General features: G+C 42.1%; 1 protein-coding gene across 2 annotated transcripts in view; it reads right to left on the bottom strand.

The window, feature by feature from the left end:
* The window catches only part of STAU2 (staufen double-stranded RNA binding protein 2), a 170,228-nt gene extending 150,648 nt beyond the window's left edge, over positions 1-19,580 (bottom strand). For both annotated transcript variants that reach the window (XM_084214937.1, XM_084214938.1), the window contains exons 1-2: positions 19,487-19,580; positions 27-234 (exon numbers count right to left, since the gene is read on the bottom strand). In XM_084214937.1, coding sequence (XP_084071063.1) covers positions 27-225 — 199 coding nt within the window. In that variant the 5' untranslated portion in view covers positions 226-234; positions 19,487-19,580. The remainder of the gene's footprint in view (positions 1-26; positions 235-19,486) is intronic.

Below are 19,580 nucleotides of genomic sequence, written 5' to 3'. Positions count from 1 at the left end.
AAGAAAATATATCTGGACCAACTTACCTGGTGAGTTGATCAAAGACGCAGGATCCACAAGGCTGGCAGTAGGACTGCTACAGCTGGCAGCCGATTCTGAAATGGATCCATTCATTGAGGATGGCAGACTCAGTGTATTTGTAGCTGTAACTGGCAGGGGTAGCACCACAGGGGCCATGGTGGGTCCAGACAGGTTTGCTGTAGTCTGCATTTTAACTTGTGCCATTGCCTGTCACTGCAATAAATACATTATTATCAGCAGAGCACTCTGCATTTTGAATGTCCAATGACTACAGTGCTGTTAGCAACGCTCCTTTTTTGCTCCTGGATCCAGGTCACAAAACTGTCCACAAAAGTCATGCCTCTGCAAATATTACTTCCAAATGGATGCACCGAGAAACAGAGCTCAGAGCCAAAAAACATCCCTGGAGAAGAACCCGCACACTTTGGCTCCAGGTTCTGCTTTTCAATGTTGGGGTCACCCTGCCTGAAATCTAGCAGGAAGAATTACTATTCTAGAATCAAATTCCACACAATTATTCTGCAGACGAGATAAGAATTTGCCAGTATCTTTAAGAGAGGATGGCTTTGCAACCAAATGCCACAGCAAACTTGAAAACTTTTGCCATTGGTTCTCCACTAAAGTGCACCTTAAGTATCAAATAAGGCCACAAGAGAAAATCCCTAACTTTTTTGGCCAGGTACTAAACTAGAAAAGAGGGCGGGAAAAAGGAAGAAATTATAAACAAACAAGCAAAAAACCCCCACCGATGATGCAAGTTCTTAAAAATAATCAGTGCTTATTCAGCCAACAGGTGGAGTACTTCAAAATCCTTGCAGAAATTACTGGCAGAGGTACCAGGATTTCCTAAACTAGCCTTTAACCCAATGGCTAAAGCATTAACCGGGAATATGCCAGGTACTAATTATCTCTTTTCATCTGCCCAAATTAGTTCCTTTATTGCAAATACGTGTTCTCAAGCTAGGTCTACATGCATAAACAAACCAGGGTCAGGGCACTGCTCCATATTACTCACTGAGACTGTGCTCCTTGGCAAAATGTGGGCTACTGGCTGAAAACTCCTGCTGCTGCAAAAACTACACAAGAGCAGTTTAGGTGCCTGCAGGCATCCAGGTAATCCACTCAATTAAGAGAGAAACCAGCCAATGTCAGTCACCCGGTAAAAAGGTTTGGGCTTCTCCTGTCCCATAAGGATGATATATTTTACTCAGCAGCATGGACACAGACTGTATTGTTTGGGGTTCATACACGTGAGCTGATCTGCACAGAGTGGATAGAGAGACAAAACCTGTGAGAGCCAACGAGTGGCCTGGGCAACTGGGATTTCACCCAGCAGCAGCTCTGGTCCTGCTGGCCAAGGCAGAGCAGGGGTTCAGCTCTCATCCACCACAGGCTTACCACTAAGCTCTTTGCTTCTTCTGCTGGGGTAATTCTCTCTCCCAATAAAAAAAACTAAACAAAAAAACCCCAAACAAACCCATTTGACACCTGAGAAATTTTCTAATGGAGGGCTTATTGAAATGAATAACCTATAGAAAAAATATTTTTGCCCCTCTCCCCACCAATCCATTAAAAATATCCAACTATCTTTACTCAGAGGGACAGTATTGTTGGATTAAGATCCCAAATCCCTTATTACACCTTGGAGTACAAGTACTTTAACACAGTTGCACTAGTATAATGAAAATAATAAATTCTATTACTGTGACTCTGTGCTTTGGAGAAGAGGTTCAGACTGGAATGCAATTTTTATTACTGAGGAAAGACAGATAACTGATTTAAGTCTCTGGAAAGGCTAACGCAGAAAAAAATTTAAAATTGAGATGCAACCACCTGCGCTTTTCATAAGTATCTTTGGTAAGATACTAATAGTGACAGATTTAAAATATGCATGTGCAGTTAGCTGAGACAATGTTCAAACACCTCATGTGTTCAAAAAATATATATACTAAATTCATACTGTAAAAGTCCTACTATCACTTCACAGCAAGTATCATACAATACAGCAGTACTGTTAGAAAGGCTTGACTTAAAGACTGAGAAGGTGTAGAACTATAGAAGTCTTTGGTAGAGAACATGTCTGCTTCTGATTTTGAATACATTAGTATAAACAGGAATTAATTGAAAAATATTCTTAATTGTAAACAGGAAAGTCAATGATGGCAGAATCGGGCCATATGTCTTAAACATATTTAAAATGAAACCAACATAACATGAAATATCATCAAATAATAGAAGTTTAAGGAACTCACAGTATTTTCAGCATTTTATCCTACAAACATGAGTATGAGAAAGGCATCACTCATATGGTACTGCATGAAATATTACTGAACACCTGGTCTTGAGCCCTGCCAGTTGTGAATTACCACTTCAACTTCCAGTATTTTAAAAGTTTATTCTTCATGAAAGCAGAACTTACTAATAAACAAATGAAATATTATCTTCTACAGTACTGATGTTCTAAAGAGAGAAATTGTGGGAGGGATCCTTTCCTATTAAGGATAAAACAAGAAAAATCAGTTTAAGGATAGTATTGAGGAACTGCAAAAATGAACATGATAAGGTTTAGGGAAAAAAAGGACACTAAAAGTAAAGTACATAGAAAATTCAATTCTGAAATCAGAATTTATCATAACATATTGAGTGCTGAGTTCCTTTTTTTTAAAGCTGCAGAACTCCTACATGAAACTGTAACTATTTTGCAAATTAACCTGTATAAGCAAAAATGCCAAGGCAGTAAGATAATCGTAGAGACTAACTCTTAAGGAGATGAGATATGAAGATAATAAATTTGTAACCAGTTCTAAAAATCCACTAGTAGAGAGAGACAACAGAAAGAATACAGTTGATATAGGGATGGCATGTCATTCTCACACTACCAGGCAGCCAATCTTCAATGCCATGACAAAAGATATCAAAAACTCTATATTCCACCTTTTCCTTACATTTTTTACATATATACAGCACTGTTGTACTGCTTTATAAACAGTGAAGCAAAACCATTTTGGGGCTCCCAGCCAAAAGCACAAACATAATAAAATACACAGCTACCTAAAATATAGGACTTAGGGGAGAGAGATTTCACTAAGCTGGTCAGAGATGAAATGCAGTTATATAATCTAAGTATTTTTACATCTTCCATGCAGATATTTTTGAAAAATCTGACATATACAAAAGCAATGTTTCATTTAGGATTAAGACTACAAGAATTAAGATTACAATTAGAAAAGCCCCACACCCCTTCAGGCGGCTACCCAACTCATATCTAGGAAATTCCTACACCCAAGTGTCTCCAAAGAGGTTTCCCTTCAAGTTCAGCAGCGGTTACAGACACTTGCACCTCTCAGAGAAAGCAGGACTACAAGCTGTGCCTCCCAGCTTTGTGCCTTTACTCAGCTGCCATGTCAAGACACAACAGAAATGATATTTCCCAATGCTTTAATCACACACATCTATCCAGCCAAAGTCTGCAAGTCACAGCGCTGCTGTCTTTGTAAGGCTGCACTGCAGGGCTTATGGTGTCCTATGAGATGCTGCAATGGTTTCTCCTGGTAGTCTCACCCACACATATGCAGTAGAAATGCAATAGCAAATACATAAAGGGATGCAAATATACTAGAATTGCATTTTACTTCACTTCCCCTTTTGAGCACTTACTACATAGGCAACTACACAGGTTTCAATAAACAGTTGGTACTGACTTTCTTATTAACTATGTGAATTATTATTAAGCTGTGAATTTTCCTGACAAACTAAAAATGACCAAACCAAAACAAACTCACACCAAAACAACAAAACAAAACTCCTCCCATTTTAAAGTGAAAATATTGTTGCAAAATAATCCATTCATTTTTTAACATATCAGGAAATACAGTGTTGTTGTGAGTTGACCATGTCCGTACACCAGGTGACCACAAAAGCTGCTCAATGGCTCACCACCTCAGCTGGACAGGGGAAGGAAAATATAATGAAAGACTTGTGGGTCTAGACAGGTGCATGAAAAGATCACTCACCAATTACTGCCACATGCAGAACAAACTCAGCTTGGGGAGATTGACAATAAATTCATTTAATCAAATCAGAGTAGGAAAAGAAGAAATAAAAACTAAATCTTAAGAACACCTTCCTCCTACTCATTCTTTCTTCTCAGGCTTAACTTTACTCTGAATTCTCCATGATCCAGAAGGACAACAAATGGGGGTTACAGTCAGTTCATCACATGTTATCTCTGCCACTCCATCCTGCTAAGGGCAAGACTCCTCATATTCTTCCCCTGCTCCAGCGTGGAGTCTTCCAGAGATTTCTTCAACATGAGTCCTTCACACAAGCTGCATGTCTTGGTGAACTGTTCCAGTGTGGATCCCTTCCACAGGGTGACACCCTTCAGGAACAGAACGCTCCAGCAGGGGCCTCCCACAGGGTCACAAGTCACGCCAGTAAATGTCCTCCAGCGTGAACTCCTCTCTCTCTCCATGGGGCCACAGATCCTGTGGATCTCCTCCACGGGCTGCGGGTGCATCTCTGCTCCACCATGGACCTTCATGGGCTGCAGGGGCATAGGCCTGCCGTGTTTCACCATGGGCAGCACCACAGGCTGCAGAAGAGTCTCTGCTCTGGCGCCTGGAGCACCTCCTCCCCTTCCTTCTGCACTGAGCTTGGTGTCTGCAGAGCTGTTTCTCTCACATATTCTTATTCCTCTCCTCTCCTCTCCCCTCCTCTCCCCTCCCCTCCCCTCCTCCTGTTGTGCAGCAACTTTTCCTGCTTCTAAACCTGTTATCCCAGAGACAGTACCAACAACACTGATGGGCTCAGCCTTGGCTGGCAGCAGATGCATCTCAGAGCCAGCTGGCACTGGCTCCATCGGACACAAGTGAATCTTCTGGCGACTTCCCATGGAAGACACCCCTGTAGACCCTGTTACCAATACTTTTAAAATTTGTGACTGTACTTGTATCATGCTAAAAGCACCATGCAGCATAAATAATTAGTTAACACTTCTTCTGATTATTATAACCTTCTGTATTTTTCTGGAATCACTTTATAACCTTAGATCTTGTGACAAAAATATGAACTGAATGCTCTGATTCAGTTGAAATGATTCTTGGTGAAATGATTCTTGGTGAAATGATTCTTGGACTATGTCACAGTAATTGAATAAATAAAGACAGATAAAGTAGATAAAACACCACAAAAGGCAGAAAGCATGGAAAATGAGTTTTCAAACCAAACAGACTTGTACAATGTAGGAAAATTGAAAAAGCAGTATTAGAAAGAGAAGTTGTAGGCACAATCTACAGACAGAGAAACTAATGGCCGAACAGTCAAAACAGAAGGCTGGACTTCATCTGCGCAGAAAGTGAAAATGCACATATGCAGAGTCACCACACTTTCACAGTGCTCTGTCATACAACTCAGAGTACCAAATTTAATCTGTGCACAAGTATGTAATGGTGGCACATACTACATACTTGTGAAGGACTTTACAAATGGAACAACAGAGGGCCAGCCACTGCTGAGCAAGAAAAACTACTTGAAATATCTTGTATTTTATAGAACCATGAGTTCTGCTTATACTTTCTGATCAGTGTACATTTTTCACAACAGTATTACATTAATGATCTCAGATCCTTTTCTACAGAACTGCTATCCAGCAAATTCTAGGCTGTGCTCTTTGTGAATCTGTTTCCTAGCTAGTAAGACTTTGCTCTTGTATTCCTTGAATTTTCATATTAAAAAACCCAGTCATTTATTTTTTTCAAGTTCACATTGAATTCTAATTCCAAAATATTTGCAATTCTTCTCTAAGCCTGCTTTATAGCATCTCCACTTTAATAAGTGTACTGTTTCATCCACATCATTAATGAAAACATTGAAAGATACAGGAACAGCAATCCAATAGACTGGGGGCAGTGTCTAAGCAGGCAGCAAGCATCTCAAAGGTTTTTTTCAGACCAACCCCATTTTGGTTAGAAGCTTGCTAATGTGATTCTTCTGTGAAAGCCACAAGTCACAGAACTCTAATAGTTAAACAGCTTCCTAACTAAGAAGGGTTTGGTTTTAGCCTTAGCTTTAAAATTCCATTAAATGCTCTGTTCTTCTTCTATTCTTCTGTTATTAATTGATTCGTTCAGTTACACAAAAGCATACAAAACTGTCTAAAGGTAAAACATTTCTGGTGTGCCATTTCTCACATTTATGGCAAATATTTATATATTTGTGGACATTATTATAAAAAGTACTAAAGAAGTTCCAAGCCTTATGCTTTTTTTTTAATTGTGTTATATCTAGCAGCTTATTTGGGGTTGACAAAAACCACACAGCTCTGGATTACCTTCAGAGCAGCCTAATTAGAACTTTTGTCTTCTAATATCAAGTAATTAGATGGCCACACAGTAGCAGTTCAGCAAAAATATGACTTAAAGCAACAATCAGCCAATGATTATCCAGACTTATTTGCAAAATTTGTCTTATTTAGACATTTTAAATAGCAGAAAATAAAACACTAGGCATGAAATTCCACAGGGTTTCTCTGTTTATTAAAATACTTTTTTTTTCTATATTACTGCTGGTCCCCCCTGTTTGTTTTTGTTCTTCCCATTTGCTCCTCCATCAATTTCATAGCTTTTAGCCTTATGAGGAGTGGCTTGCCAACAGCCAAACTGATCTAATGACTTGCTGCCATAGCAAGGGACAATCCCATGTCTTCTCTTCCCTGCAGCAAAAAGCCAACACTTTCTGTCCATCTCACTGAACCAGTTTTCGTGGCAGGTAAGGAGAAAGGTCAGAGGAGCATCTGGTCTGTACAAGGAGGGACACAAACTCCTGACCTGGAGTGGGTGCAAGGAATTAGCCCTTTCAACTCCTGCTAATCAGCTTAGCTTTGCTGTCAAGCCATACACTGAAGTTCATCTCCTTCACACTGTTCCTCACAAAGCCCGTGATCTCATCCCTGATGATTACATCTTCAGCAACCCATGGCCTGGTTTCTTTTCTTTTACTGTGCCTTACACTAGAGAACCTTAGTTTCAATGAATATATGAACATAGCTACCAGCTAATTAACAGCTAAGTAATACATGGCAGCAAGTGAAGTGATGCCTTAAAAGCATTTTACTTTGCAGAAGTATAAGATGGGTGGGGGAGAAATCACTTTTAAAACTCTTTTATTTTCATTATTTTGGTAAGCTATTTTACAAGGAAAGGAAGTGACACAGACTATTAGGGACTAATACCCAAAATTTAAGGAGCTGCAAGGCTTACAAAAAAGTTCCCCTTATTGCTCAGTGTTAAACCCAATCTCTGAAGACTAAATATCACAGTTTCTTAGAATTTGTTTCCTCTGCTCTTGGACTGGAGCAGAAAAGAGTTGTACATAAAGCCCCAGGAAGGCAAGGAAGGGCCAAGCAGCTGCAGTGAACAGCAGGTCACAACATCAAATCCTACCACACTTTAAGATATTATCACCCACAGAGGACTATCCTTTGCCAACTCTCATGTATAATCAATAAGAACCTTCCTGAGGAAAGGAAGAAAGGTATTTTTGAAAGAAAAAATCAAGTAGGAAACAGACTAAAAATCTGCAGTCATATTTTTCAACCACTTCTTCAAACAGCATTCAGTTCAACCTCCCTTTTGAATTACACAGAACAGGCACATTAAAACAACATAAAAGGACTTAAAACTCAGAAAACTGAGGTAGAAACTGCTTCATCTTGCACACTTCTTTCATCATGAAACCATATCTGTTCCCTAGCTTCCAATATGATGTTGATCCAATTTGGTACAAAAAGCATGCAAGTCTCCAAATCAATGACCACATTACCATTATCACAGAATCACATTATGTGGGAGTACATATTATTTATATCTGTCACTGAGTCAATCCTTCTTTACTGACTCACTTTAAAATTGTTTCATGTAAATTTGAAAAGAAAAGTAAAAAAACAAACTAGACAAACAAGGCAGCTCATTATGGAATCATGGACTAAACCTAAAGATTTTCTCAATTTAAAAAATGGCCAGACATGGGTACTTTTGCTGCCGTTTAATTATGGTGTGTTAGCAACAGGGCAAGAACAGAAGTCTTACCCTGCAATCAAGATTGGATTTATACAACTTGAAACACATAGAATGTCCCAGAGTAAATATAATAAACAAACATTTAGGATGTAGCAAATTACTTAAACCACTACAGCAAACGTCAAGTAACTAATATAAAAAAATCAGTGATCTACAAAGCCATTTACATGCACAGTACCTGTCACACCAGCACAATCACCCATATTGTATGGCTGTATAGTGAGAAATGAGGACTCAGATAAGGATTAAAGGCATCTATAATTCAGGTTTACAAATATAAGCAAGGCCTAAATTGTCACTGAGTCAAAGGAAGTACAGCATGGGATTACCATGGTTTACCAGAGGGTATTGGGTTTGCATGGCCAATTTTTGGCGGCAGGGGTTACAGGAGTGGCTTCTGTGACAACCTGCCAGAAACCTCCTCTGTCCAGCAGAGCCAACCCCTGGCAGCCCCAAAGATGGACGTGCTGCTGGTCAAGGCTGGGCCAGTTAGAAACAGTGGTAATGCCTCCAACATATTTCAGAAGAAGAAAAAAAAAATCCTTGTGCAGTTGTAATTGGGGGCAGAGAAGAGCAAGGTTGGAACGTGAGAGAGGAACAAGTGCGCAGCAGCAAGGTCAGTGCAGAAGGAGGGGCAGGAGGGGCTCCAGGCACCAGAGCTGGGATTCCTCTGCAGCCCATGGTGATGGCCATGGAGAAGCAGCTCTGCCCCTGCAGCCCATGGAGATCCATGGGGATGCAGAGATCTGCCTGCAGCCTGTGGAGGAGCCCCACACTGGAGCAGGTGGGTGCCTGAGAGGAGGCTGAGCCCACGGGAGACCTGTGGAGAGAGGGGCCCTGCTCCTATCCTGGAGCAGCCTGGCCTTGAAGGACCACACTGCATGGAAGAGTCACCCAGGCTGCAGCAGTTTGGGCATGGACTGTTGCCTGTGGGATGGGGACTCCTGGTGGAGAAGCTTATGGAGAACTATGTCTTGTGGGAGGGACCCCACGGTGCAGCAGGGGAAGGACTCTTCTCCCTGAGCAGCAGGAGAAAAAGCAGGTGATGAACTGACTGTAATGGCCATTCCCTGTCTCCCTGTGCTGCTGGGGGAGAGTGTAGAGCTGGGAAAGAGAGAGGGGTAGGAAGAAGGTATTTTTAAGGTTTTATTTCACTTCTCATTATCCTGCTCTGATCTTGTTAGCAACAAATTCAATTAATATCTTTAATTTGAGCCTGTTTTGGCCATGATGGTATTTAGTGAGTGATCTCTCCTGGTCCTTATCTCAACTCATAAACCTTTCATTATATTTCCTCTCCCCTGTTCAGCTGTGGAGGAGAGTGAGAGAGTGGTTTTGATGGATGCCTGATATCCAGCCAGGGTGAACCCACTACAGTCTTTTAAAGACGCAATACACAATGCCAGCTGAGATGTCCTGAGACATCACATCTGGATACCTGCCTATGCCATCAGCTGCTGCTTCAGGAAGCAGACATTGTCTCTGAAGACTCATGCCACATCTGACACTGCATGTGGTAGGCAGTTCAGAGAAACCCTGACATGAAGAGGCAATGTAATGGTAATAATGTGTGTGTTTAAAGAAATGTATTGCACCAGTCAGTACAGCCAGCAGACCCAGGGAGTTATTCAAGGTGATCAACAAGCAGGCTTCTAATTTAGGATTAGCTAACCACACAGCTGAGTGGCAGATGAGAAGCAGACAGGGTAACTTAGTGTCTCAATCTGCACAAGATGCCAAAATACAGGCAACTGAATCCTACCCAAAGTCTACTGCCAAACTTGTCTTCAAGGAGTAGGTGATCATGGATGTTACTAAAACTAACAGACACAATTACAGAAGTAAATAAGCTCCCTTGCAGAGACATGTCTTTTTGTAAAGAATGATGGAAAATGCAGGGATTAGGGCACTGACTGCAATTGTGCACATTTGCATGAGCAAGAGTATAAAAACTTGTAACAAGAAACTTAACAGAAAGTGGAGCATACTGACAGGCAGGAATGCAACTCTTCCCTTGCTTCCCTGGCAACAGCAAGGCTGACATGAAAAAGCTGAGAAAAGAGCAACTCAGGCCACAGTGCATCTTACTGTGTACAGCAAAACTAATGATCCTAGAATGTACATGTGGCTAATTTTCTTTTCTAACAGAGAAATCAGTCAGGTCCTGTGTATAGTAGTCTTGCCACTCAAAGACTCAAGGAGAGACTTCATAGACAGACATCCTAACAGAGATCCTAAGTAGAGAAACTTTTAATATTAATCTGAAAAAATGATTGAAAAAAGGATTGCTATTTTGTATTAAAATGGTAAGGGACATCAACCAGATTATCAATTTGAAGACTTCAATGCCAGAAGAAAACTAAAAGATAAAGAAAGCCAATCTGTTGCATCAGAAACTGTTTGACATCTTAAAACATTTCAACCTGTTTATAACCCAAAGCCCAAGGGGGAAAATCAGTCTGGTTTATATAAATGTTTGCTGCGTTAAGATAATCTCATCAGAAAGTCCTTCCCAATTTATTGTCCCTGTCCAGAAAACAGAGAAGATGGTATAAAAGCCATGGAAATTTCCAACAGTCAGTACAAGCTAACCCAGTTCTCACAGTGGCACAAATTTTAAGCTCAGAAAAGACTCTGAACCATCCAGACAGAATATTGGTTCAGACACAGCCATCAGTTTGACCCAGCCAAGATACCCTGAATTACTACAGGGAAGAAAATGGGAAACTCCTTCATGAAATAGCAAGTGATCATCAGAGCATTCTTTGTGGGATGCCTTCCTCATCCAAAACTCATCATGGTTTGAGGCAGATCCCAAAACCTAGCTTATAGGTGGCAATAATGCCTTACAGATCAGAGGTAGGACACACACCCTACCCAGCACTAGAGACAATATCCTCTTTGTATTTGCTTACTGCACCTGAGAGCAAGCACCAACCCAAAGCACAAGAGCTGGCCTTCCAGTATTGTAACTCTTCAGCTCTCTCCTTTACCATGACTATAAACTACTTAGGATCTCTTGAAAACTGGAAACTTGTATCTCCCCCAGACACTCTGTGATACATAGTCATATCTGTAACAGCTTTTAAAAGATGAAGTGGTCATCACACCATCTTACTCCAGATACAGGTAACTCACATTCACTTTCTGTTAAACAAAAATGAATTAGTCAGCTTTCCTGAAGAAAAACAGCTGAATAGAAGGGAAGCCTAAGCTGCTAGTTTAACAATCAATCACCAGCTTAAAAGTAGAGAAGAGGATTAAGTAAATGAAAAAACATGACTCAAAGTTGACACTCTTGAGGCTACAGACTTGTTTGCATCAAAGCTGTAATTGGTTCCTTATTTGTGATGTTGGGAGTCTAATGTGAGGTGCTTCCAAGAATCTAGTTTCTGATTAAATTAGTATTTTGAAATTTCTCTCCTATATACTTCTAAAAGCTGCAATTTTTTCCCAATTTGTGCTAACAAGTAGTAGTTACATTCCTAAAATCTCCAGTAAGCTTTGACTGATTTTAAATTACAACATACTCTTACTTTAAGTAAAACATCCCTCTGACTGTTACTTTGTTCTGGAGCAGGAAAAAATTACTTCTTGACTTCAATCCCTAAGTAGAAATTGTATTTTATTAATGAAATTCAGAAAATCATCTCAGTTTTCCTTCACTGTCTATGACAAACTACTTTTCATATAATTTGAAGTAGCAAATTTGGTGTAGTAGCAGAAACTGGCCTCTTCTTTGAAATGATGTTACAGCTCCTGCCACCAGCCCTCCTCATACTGTAGTCAGCTGGCTATAATTAACAGCTACAGGCTTCTCAGAGAAGGTAGTTTCAGTGGACTAAGCAACAGGTGTTGCACTCTATTGTTAGGAGCAGATAAAATTCTGCTTTGTGTACCTTTTTTTGTTCTCCATGAGTGTATTTAAACAAAACCACTGTGTTTGACAGCTAAAGTGATGAATGCCCACATTGGAGTCTCATGCAGCTTCCAAGAAGTTGCAGCTCCCAGAAACAGCTGGGGTCAAATTGCCACCTTCTGTTCCTGAAACATTCCTGGAGCTCCCCCTTCTCTCAACTCTTCCACAGACAGTTTTTAATTGCTTGGATATAAGATAATGTGGACATACAGTCCATACAGAGACTAGCTCCCTGCTCACTGGGGGACAGGACTGGGACCCTGCTCCCAGGCACAGAGTACCTGTGAGATCAAGGGTCCTGCATTGATTTGACAGAGCTTCTTTCCTATTTCAAGTGCAGTTCTCATCAGTCAATCAACTAAGGTAAAATAATTCCTGGGTATTGGATTGGGCCTACCAAGTCTCTGACTGAAGATAAGCACAAAATCTAAGTTTTCAACTGGAGAAAATTAAGTTTAAAGATGCTGTGTTTGGGGGCAAGGTCATGATCAATGCTAAACATTAGCTGAACACAAAAAACCTGCCACAAAGTCAGCTGCAGCACAGAGGCTACACACAACTGGCAGGATAGCAAAATGTTATTTCTGGAGTTGAATCAGCAAGGATGATACTAGAGTAACAACAAAAAACAGAAAGGAAGAGTGCTGGTAAAAAGACATTTGTTTCAAATTGGGCACACTGTGAGGGCACAGAACCAGCATAACAAAAACAGGCTTTTCCCTCCAACTTATGTACTAGTGTTTAGGAACACTAAATAGGATACACCATAAAATAGCAAATAAGAGACCTTCATCTATACAGCTGATGATTCAGAACAACTCATTTCCCCAGACCAAAGGAAGTTATAAATGTAACTACTACAGGGAAAAAAATGTAAACAAACTGAATTAAAATTTGGAATTGTCTCAAGTATTTTTACGCAGATAAAGTTAGAAATAAAAGGATAACCCTGGCTTAAAGTGCAAGCTGATGCACTGGTAACATGAAATGACTCATAATAATAGGAAAGAGTACCTGGAATTGAGCAAAAGCAAAAAAAGAAGATTGCATTTATTAGGAATAGGAATGCTGTAACATCCTAGACTCACGACCACCTAGAAGATGGATGGGTGGATCATGCTCTGAGCTGCCCTTCAAAGAAATGTCTTTCTTACCACTTACTGTACTTTCAGGACTCCAGGGCCATTAGACTCAGCAGGGTAAAGTTAGCTTTTGTGACTGGAACCACCCTTAACTAGCTTGAACAGACTTGAAAAGAACAAACTTGCTTTTGAACTTGCAGGGAGCTAACACTTCCGTTCACTACTAAGACTCCTACTCTTTCCCCTCCAAATCAAAATCAAATTTAAAAAGAGTACTTCAAAAAGGAAACAGGACCCCATTTTCTAGGATGTCCAAAAGAACATATGCTATTAGGCTACAAACATATGCCCAATACAGTCTAACCCCCTGCAAAAATGTAGTTCCTAGTTAATTAAGGGTTGTGCTCCTAGCCCAAGGGTCACCCAAAGTCTGTGTAGGTTGCAGTGACACACAGCAGAAGCTTAGATAGAAGTGCTGACTCCAGAGGTGTGGAGCAGATCTGCAATCCAGCACAACAGCAAAGATACCACATTCAAAAAACAGAGCAGGCCCTGGAAATAGACCCCTGTTCACCTGCAGTGCTCTGTCCTGTCCTATCCTGGGGATATATCAGGTATATTTGTCTGACAGTACCTATGTCTCCCATGCTCCTGTCAGCTATGAGATACCTGAGCAGAGGTAAACAGTACCAGCATTTGCAATGACCGCAAATGAAATCACTTCTTTTTGGTACTAATGTCAAAAATCCTAGTGAGCACAGGATTGGCTTAAAAACCTTGAAAATATTCCAGTTATTACTGTGTCCAAGAAAAAAAACAATTTCAAATCCAGGATGCAAGTCGATGTTTACATTTCTTTTAAAATACTTTAAATACATTTAATAACTTAAGTTTTACCGGTTACAGTAGCTGCTTGCTTTCATGCACAGTGTAACCTGTGAATGTTATAGAGTATCAAGAGACAGACTGCAGTGAGATTTGAGGAGAACCAGAAAGGGAGATAAAAGTTTTCCAGGTACCTTAATGGCACCCTGGGAAGAGAAAAGGCCTCCAAAGCCACCTCCTCTGGTGAACTACCACTGACAGTAATTTGTGGAATGGCCAGTTTCAGAAGAACCTTGTAATGTAACAGCTGAAGAATTTAATTAAATATTAAATTCTTCTCGTGGGACTTGGCAAATACTTAGGGTTGCCAAGACCCCTTAGGGATCCAGAACATCCTCATGAACGGCAACTCTACCAAGTCCATGGAAAATTGATCCAGTCCTGGCATCTTCAGCAAGTTTTCACTTGCTTAAGGCTCTAAGTAATAAAAACTGGCCAGTTGAAAAGAGGTGAAGAAAAGATCATGTGGGCCACTCTCCCTTCTGAAGAGGTCAAACCTCATTCCAAACCCAGTGGATTCAGCTAAGAGAGAATGTTGAGAGATGCCTCTGAAAAAATAGGGAGCTTTAATTGACTCCTGATCCAGGACAAGCTTCTCATTCTTTTTCACAAAGATGAGACAGCTCTAGCTGCCATGCAGAAGCTGGACATGCATTTAATACAAGACTAGTAAGTGTCTTGCACTGAATTCTCAGAGGGTCAGAAGGGTTTTCAAGAAAACCCCTCTGGAGCCATTCATTACAATTCCCAGGCCCTAAACAGGTACAAAAGGAACACCTTTTGTTATATACTCTTGAGCAAAATGACCTCTTGAATGGATGTTGCCTTCACAGATGAAACACTATTCAAAACAGGCAGGTTTAAATAGTATGATACACAAGCCTGAAACAAAAAGCAGCCAAAATATTTTCCACAGTCTCGAAAGAAAAAAGCAATATCGTATCCAGGACTGAAGAAGGACTAGCAGAAGGGGAAAAAAGTAAAACAAACATATGAACTAAGAGTTAACATGAAATTTTAGATTGCTTCTTGTTCTTACCTTGTCTAACAAAGCCAAAGCTACTACAGAGTGTTAATTCATCATTATTTTGTTTGTATCAGAACAACTGGGTATGCTTCTAAGTGACCAAACATTGCCCTCTACCAGGCCTACATTTCCACCTTGAGAACAACATTATCTTGATTTCATCCTTCAAAATGTATCAGTTGCATGGATGTGTTGTCTGGGTGATGTGGAAAAAGTTCTCTATCACTTGCAGACAGTTACTTATCCAGACAATCTCAGTTACTGATATCACTCTGCAGATTTAGTATACTGATGATTCCTTATATTCATTTAACACTGCTTTTTTAAACTGGGATCATTGTAGGAGAAACTGGGAACCACAAATACCTAACAGGTGCAATATATAAGCAGTAGCAACAAAAAATAGGTTACTCATCTCTTTTCTTGATCCAACAGGTGACTATTTTCATTGCAAGAAACATTTCAAGAAAATCTGGTCTCCTACACTCAAAAACATTTCCTTTAGCCTGGAGGCAAAACAGCCTCCTCAAAACTGGCAAGAAGTGAAACTGGAAGTGGAACTTTTGTGATCCTTTGGAAGTTTTCAGAAGATGAGACTGTAAACATGCCCTTCAAGTGAGCATGTGATACTACGGTAAAAATCTTAGTAAGCTAACTTCTCCTAGAATCTAAGGATAGGAGGGTAACCCATACTTGATATAATAATTGGTGGCCGGTTATAACCAGGTTTGGGACACCAACAGGGATCTGAGCTCAAAGCCTGTGTTCTAACCAGTCTAAAAAGTGTCCCCTCCCATCATTTTAATGGTGACTAAATCAGAAGATTATGGGGATACAGAAGCATAGTGGAGTCACAATATTAGTAATTAAAAAATGAAAAAAAAGTGCTATTTACTAGGAAAAATTTAAATTTCATAATTTGATTTTATTTTGTTAAATGGAAACAAATTTGTAACATTCTAGTGATGTTCTGTATAGATGTATAGTTGACTAAAGCAAATGCAAAGATGGAGTATGACACAGTAGGACATATTTCATTAATGGGAAACACTCCAAAAACTACCAGTTTAACAAAACAGACCCACGAAACAAAACCAAAACCACAAAACACTTGCTCTTGAGATGAAGTATGAACAATCTTTAGCAGTTACAGACATAGATATGACTTTAGTATTACACTACCACAGACAGCTTTTCAAAATTCATTTTTACATTAGGAGTTGTGACAAGCAATTTTTTTATTCTAAATATTTTTTCAGACAATGCCAAAGACATCTCTCAGGTTCTTGCTGAACTCTTGATCCTTTAATGCAAACACACTTTGGATAATGGCAATTGTAACTCAGTGCTGACAATGAGCAGACCCCCTAAATGCAGAGCCTTTGACTTTTTATATACATATATATTAATTAAATATGTGTGTTAACTACACTACACACAGATTCCATTTCCTCTCTTCACAGAGTTTGTCATGCACTCCCACCAATACCATTCCCCCTCATTTACTATCCTTTCCTTCCTGAGCAAAACTGCCAGCCCAGTTCCCTGACCTGCCTCCACAGGACCCCTGCCTTGTGCTCTTTATGCCCCTCAACCAAATGGAACCCCCTGTCTTTCTTTCTCTTCTTCTTTTTAGAGGAGAGAGAATTCAAAAACTGTTGTGAAAAATACAGGCTATGTGTGATCCAAAGGTTAGAGATACAAAACAACATGTTCTGGCAAAAGACAGGCCTCTTTTCCTATAGATTTTGTTGCTGGTGACAGGAAATAAATGTAAGCAGTGGAAGGAAAAGTGGCTCATTAACAGATGTTGTTTCAGTTATCCTGAAAAAATGCAGTGTTAGGTCCTTCCCCAGCACATTAGCAATACATGCATGAGGAAATAGATGCTTTGCACCCTGATCAGAAAAAATCTGTGCCCATATCTATCAAATATATACCAAAAAAAGGGCACTAACACCCACACACTTCCTTTATAAGACCAGCTCTCCAATGGAATAACACCATCAGAAGATGTATTTTGGGGTGAAGGACTGGACATAATTGATGGGAGTTTTTCAGTGTTTTCAAAGACTAACAAATCAATAACCACGTATTTTGGGCAGGTCAAAACAAACTGTCTAGATAGAGCATGACAGGTGCACCTTTCCTAATGGCTAGAGACCCAGTCTTGGAATAGGAGGATCTGCTCCACTATGGCTTGTTGCCTAACCTTCCCAAGGTCATTTGCCATGACACTTTACAAATAAAACACATAGCATTTGATTCACTTCCCACATTCACACCAGTGTAAACCAGAGTTAGAGTGACGTTTACAAAGCTATGGAGGAAAATCAAACCTTTGCCCCCAAAGAGGCTGATGGTGTTAAATGCTTATTTAAACTTGGTCCAGTCCTTAAAACACCTCTGGTCAGGTTTTTCTGCAAGTAAAATTAGAAAGTTTCTTTACAATCTACTATCTAAAATCAGAATTTTAAATTAGTCAAATTTATTATTATTTTGATGTAATTCTTAGGTAACAAGGTTGGTTGAGCTGGCAAAAAGATACATAAAGACTTTGGCCTCCAAGCTGAGCAGCCTGAGCAGAACCCAAGCTGAGTAAGACAGCTTAAAAGTTGTCTGCAAAGAAAAGAAAATCTGAACTGTCCTTTCCCCTCAAAAACTACAAACAAGCAGGCAGCCTCAATCCTGTTCCTAGCTGGCAGCAAGAGGAATCTTCGCAAAGACTGGCAGGAGTAGAAATCTCTCTCTCTGAGTTTTTTTAGGTCAAAGCTAAGGTTCAGCAGCTGGAAATCAGTACTGGAGCTCTTACATTGCTGCTGACTTTCTAGAAAAAAAAGAGATTTCATTCAGAAATCTGACAGTCTGGCATTGTTTATATAAGCAGCAATGTCACAACAAAGCCCATACAGAACCTCCTTGTAGTTAGCAAATGGCTTAAATGCATTAGTATTACTTCACTGGTGTAGACTGCTAACCTGGAATTACCAATACAACCCAGGAAGACCTTACTCCTGTGCAGCTGGATGCCACTGGTAAGCACAAGTCAGATACACCAATATATGCCCCCTGATAGAAGCACAGCTTAACCACCCCAAGCTATGGCAGAGCAAACAGCCTTCCTTGTGCCTTGCAACACTGCAGTTACTCATACACATCCCTCAGTACTGTTCAAGGCAGCATTGCATGCAAGGAGAGGGGCCACAACAGCAGCACTTTATCTACTCTTTTGTACAGCGTAAACTTTTTTTTAGTACCATGGTTGCACAGGGAGCATTCCAAACATGGCTTGAGAAGCTTACGTCTCGGTATTCACAGAAACAGCTTGCTGGCCGTAAGGCAACACCAGCCAGATACACTGCAGGGAAATTTTTTGCTTGGGTATCACTGACTTGTCAGGTGGGACCCTGAGCGCTACAAGGCAAACAGCTTTGCTGCAGGATTCACCCTCAGAGACAAGCCCAAGCAGCCCACACTTCTCCAGGAGGGCACGGCTGTGACTTCCAGGCCTGGCTGTAACCAAGACGAACTTTTTCCCACCAGACACCTGAACACTGGGAAAATGCCGCCCAGCCCATGAGAAGCCTGGACGAGGCAACTTTACAGCAGTGTGTCTCTGGGTCCCACCTCAACGACGGCTCCCAGACCCTCGTGCTGGTCGAGGGCCGGTAAACGGCTCTGCCCATCGCTGGAAGAGACGCCGACATCCATTTTGGGAGTGGGAGAGCCCAGCACTGATGGCAAAGTTTGGGGCCCTGTCCGAAGTTTGGGGGCAGCGCGAGACGTGCACAGAGAGGGCTGACTAACACACACGTACAAACACACGGCGGCTGAGCTGCGAGGTCCGCGCCGCTGACCGGGCCAGCAGTGCCGGGCGCCCCTCGCCCCGCCGGCGGCGGAGCGGCCACCGTGCGCCCCCGAGGCCGCGCACCGCGACAGGCCCGGGCGGGACACAGGACAAGGAGCAAGTTCGGGTCGCACAGAACTCCTTCCCGGGGATTGGGGCAGGGCAGGCCCGGCGTGGTCCCCGCCGAGCTCGGCCCCGCCGCACGGCCCGGCCGCGGCCCGGCCTTGGCGCAGCGACCGCCGCCGGCAGCCGGATCCGTGCGCGGGGAGCTGCGGAGAGCTACGGAGGGGATCCAGAGGGGGCTTCCCCGGCCCCCGGGGGTGGCAGCGCTGCCCACCTGTGCCCCCGCCCGCCTCCTGCGCCCTCGTCGGGCGGGCGGCTAGCAGCGGACGGGGACCCCGAGGTGGATGGCGGGGTCGGTGCCGCCGCCCCCCGCCGGAGCGGAGCGGAGCGGGCCGGCGGCGCCGTGGCGCAGGAGCGCCCGCACGGCCCCGGGGAGGCGGGGGGCGCCGGGGGGCCGGCGGAGCCTTCGCCCGGGAGCCGCCGCGGCGGCGGGAGGAGCGGGGAGCCAGGACGGAGACCAGGACATCGCGGCTGAAGCCGCCCCCTTCCCTCCCTCCCGGTTACCTGCTTCCCGGGGACACTTTGGAGACGCCTCCAACATCGGCAAACACTAAAGAGAACTGACCCCGCCGCCGCGGCGGCCGCCGCCGGCCCCAAC

The sequence above is a fragment of the Fringilla coelebs genome (genome assembly GCF_963513975.1).
Source record: "Fringilla coelebs genome assembly, chromosome: 1".
Classification (NCBI taxonomy): Eukaryota; Metazoa; Chordata; class Aves; order Passeriformes; family Fringillidae; genus Fringilla; species Fringilla coelebs.
This window is presented reverse-complemented; position numbering and strand designations above follow the sequence as displayed.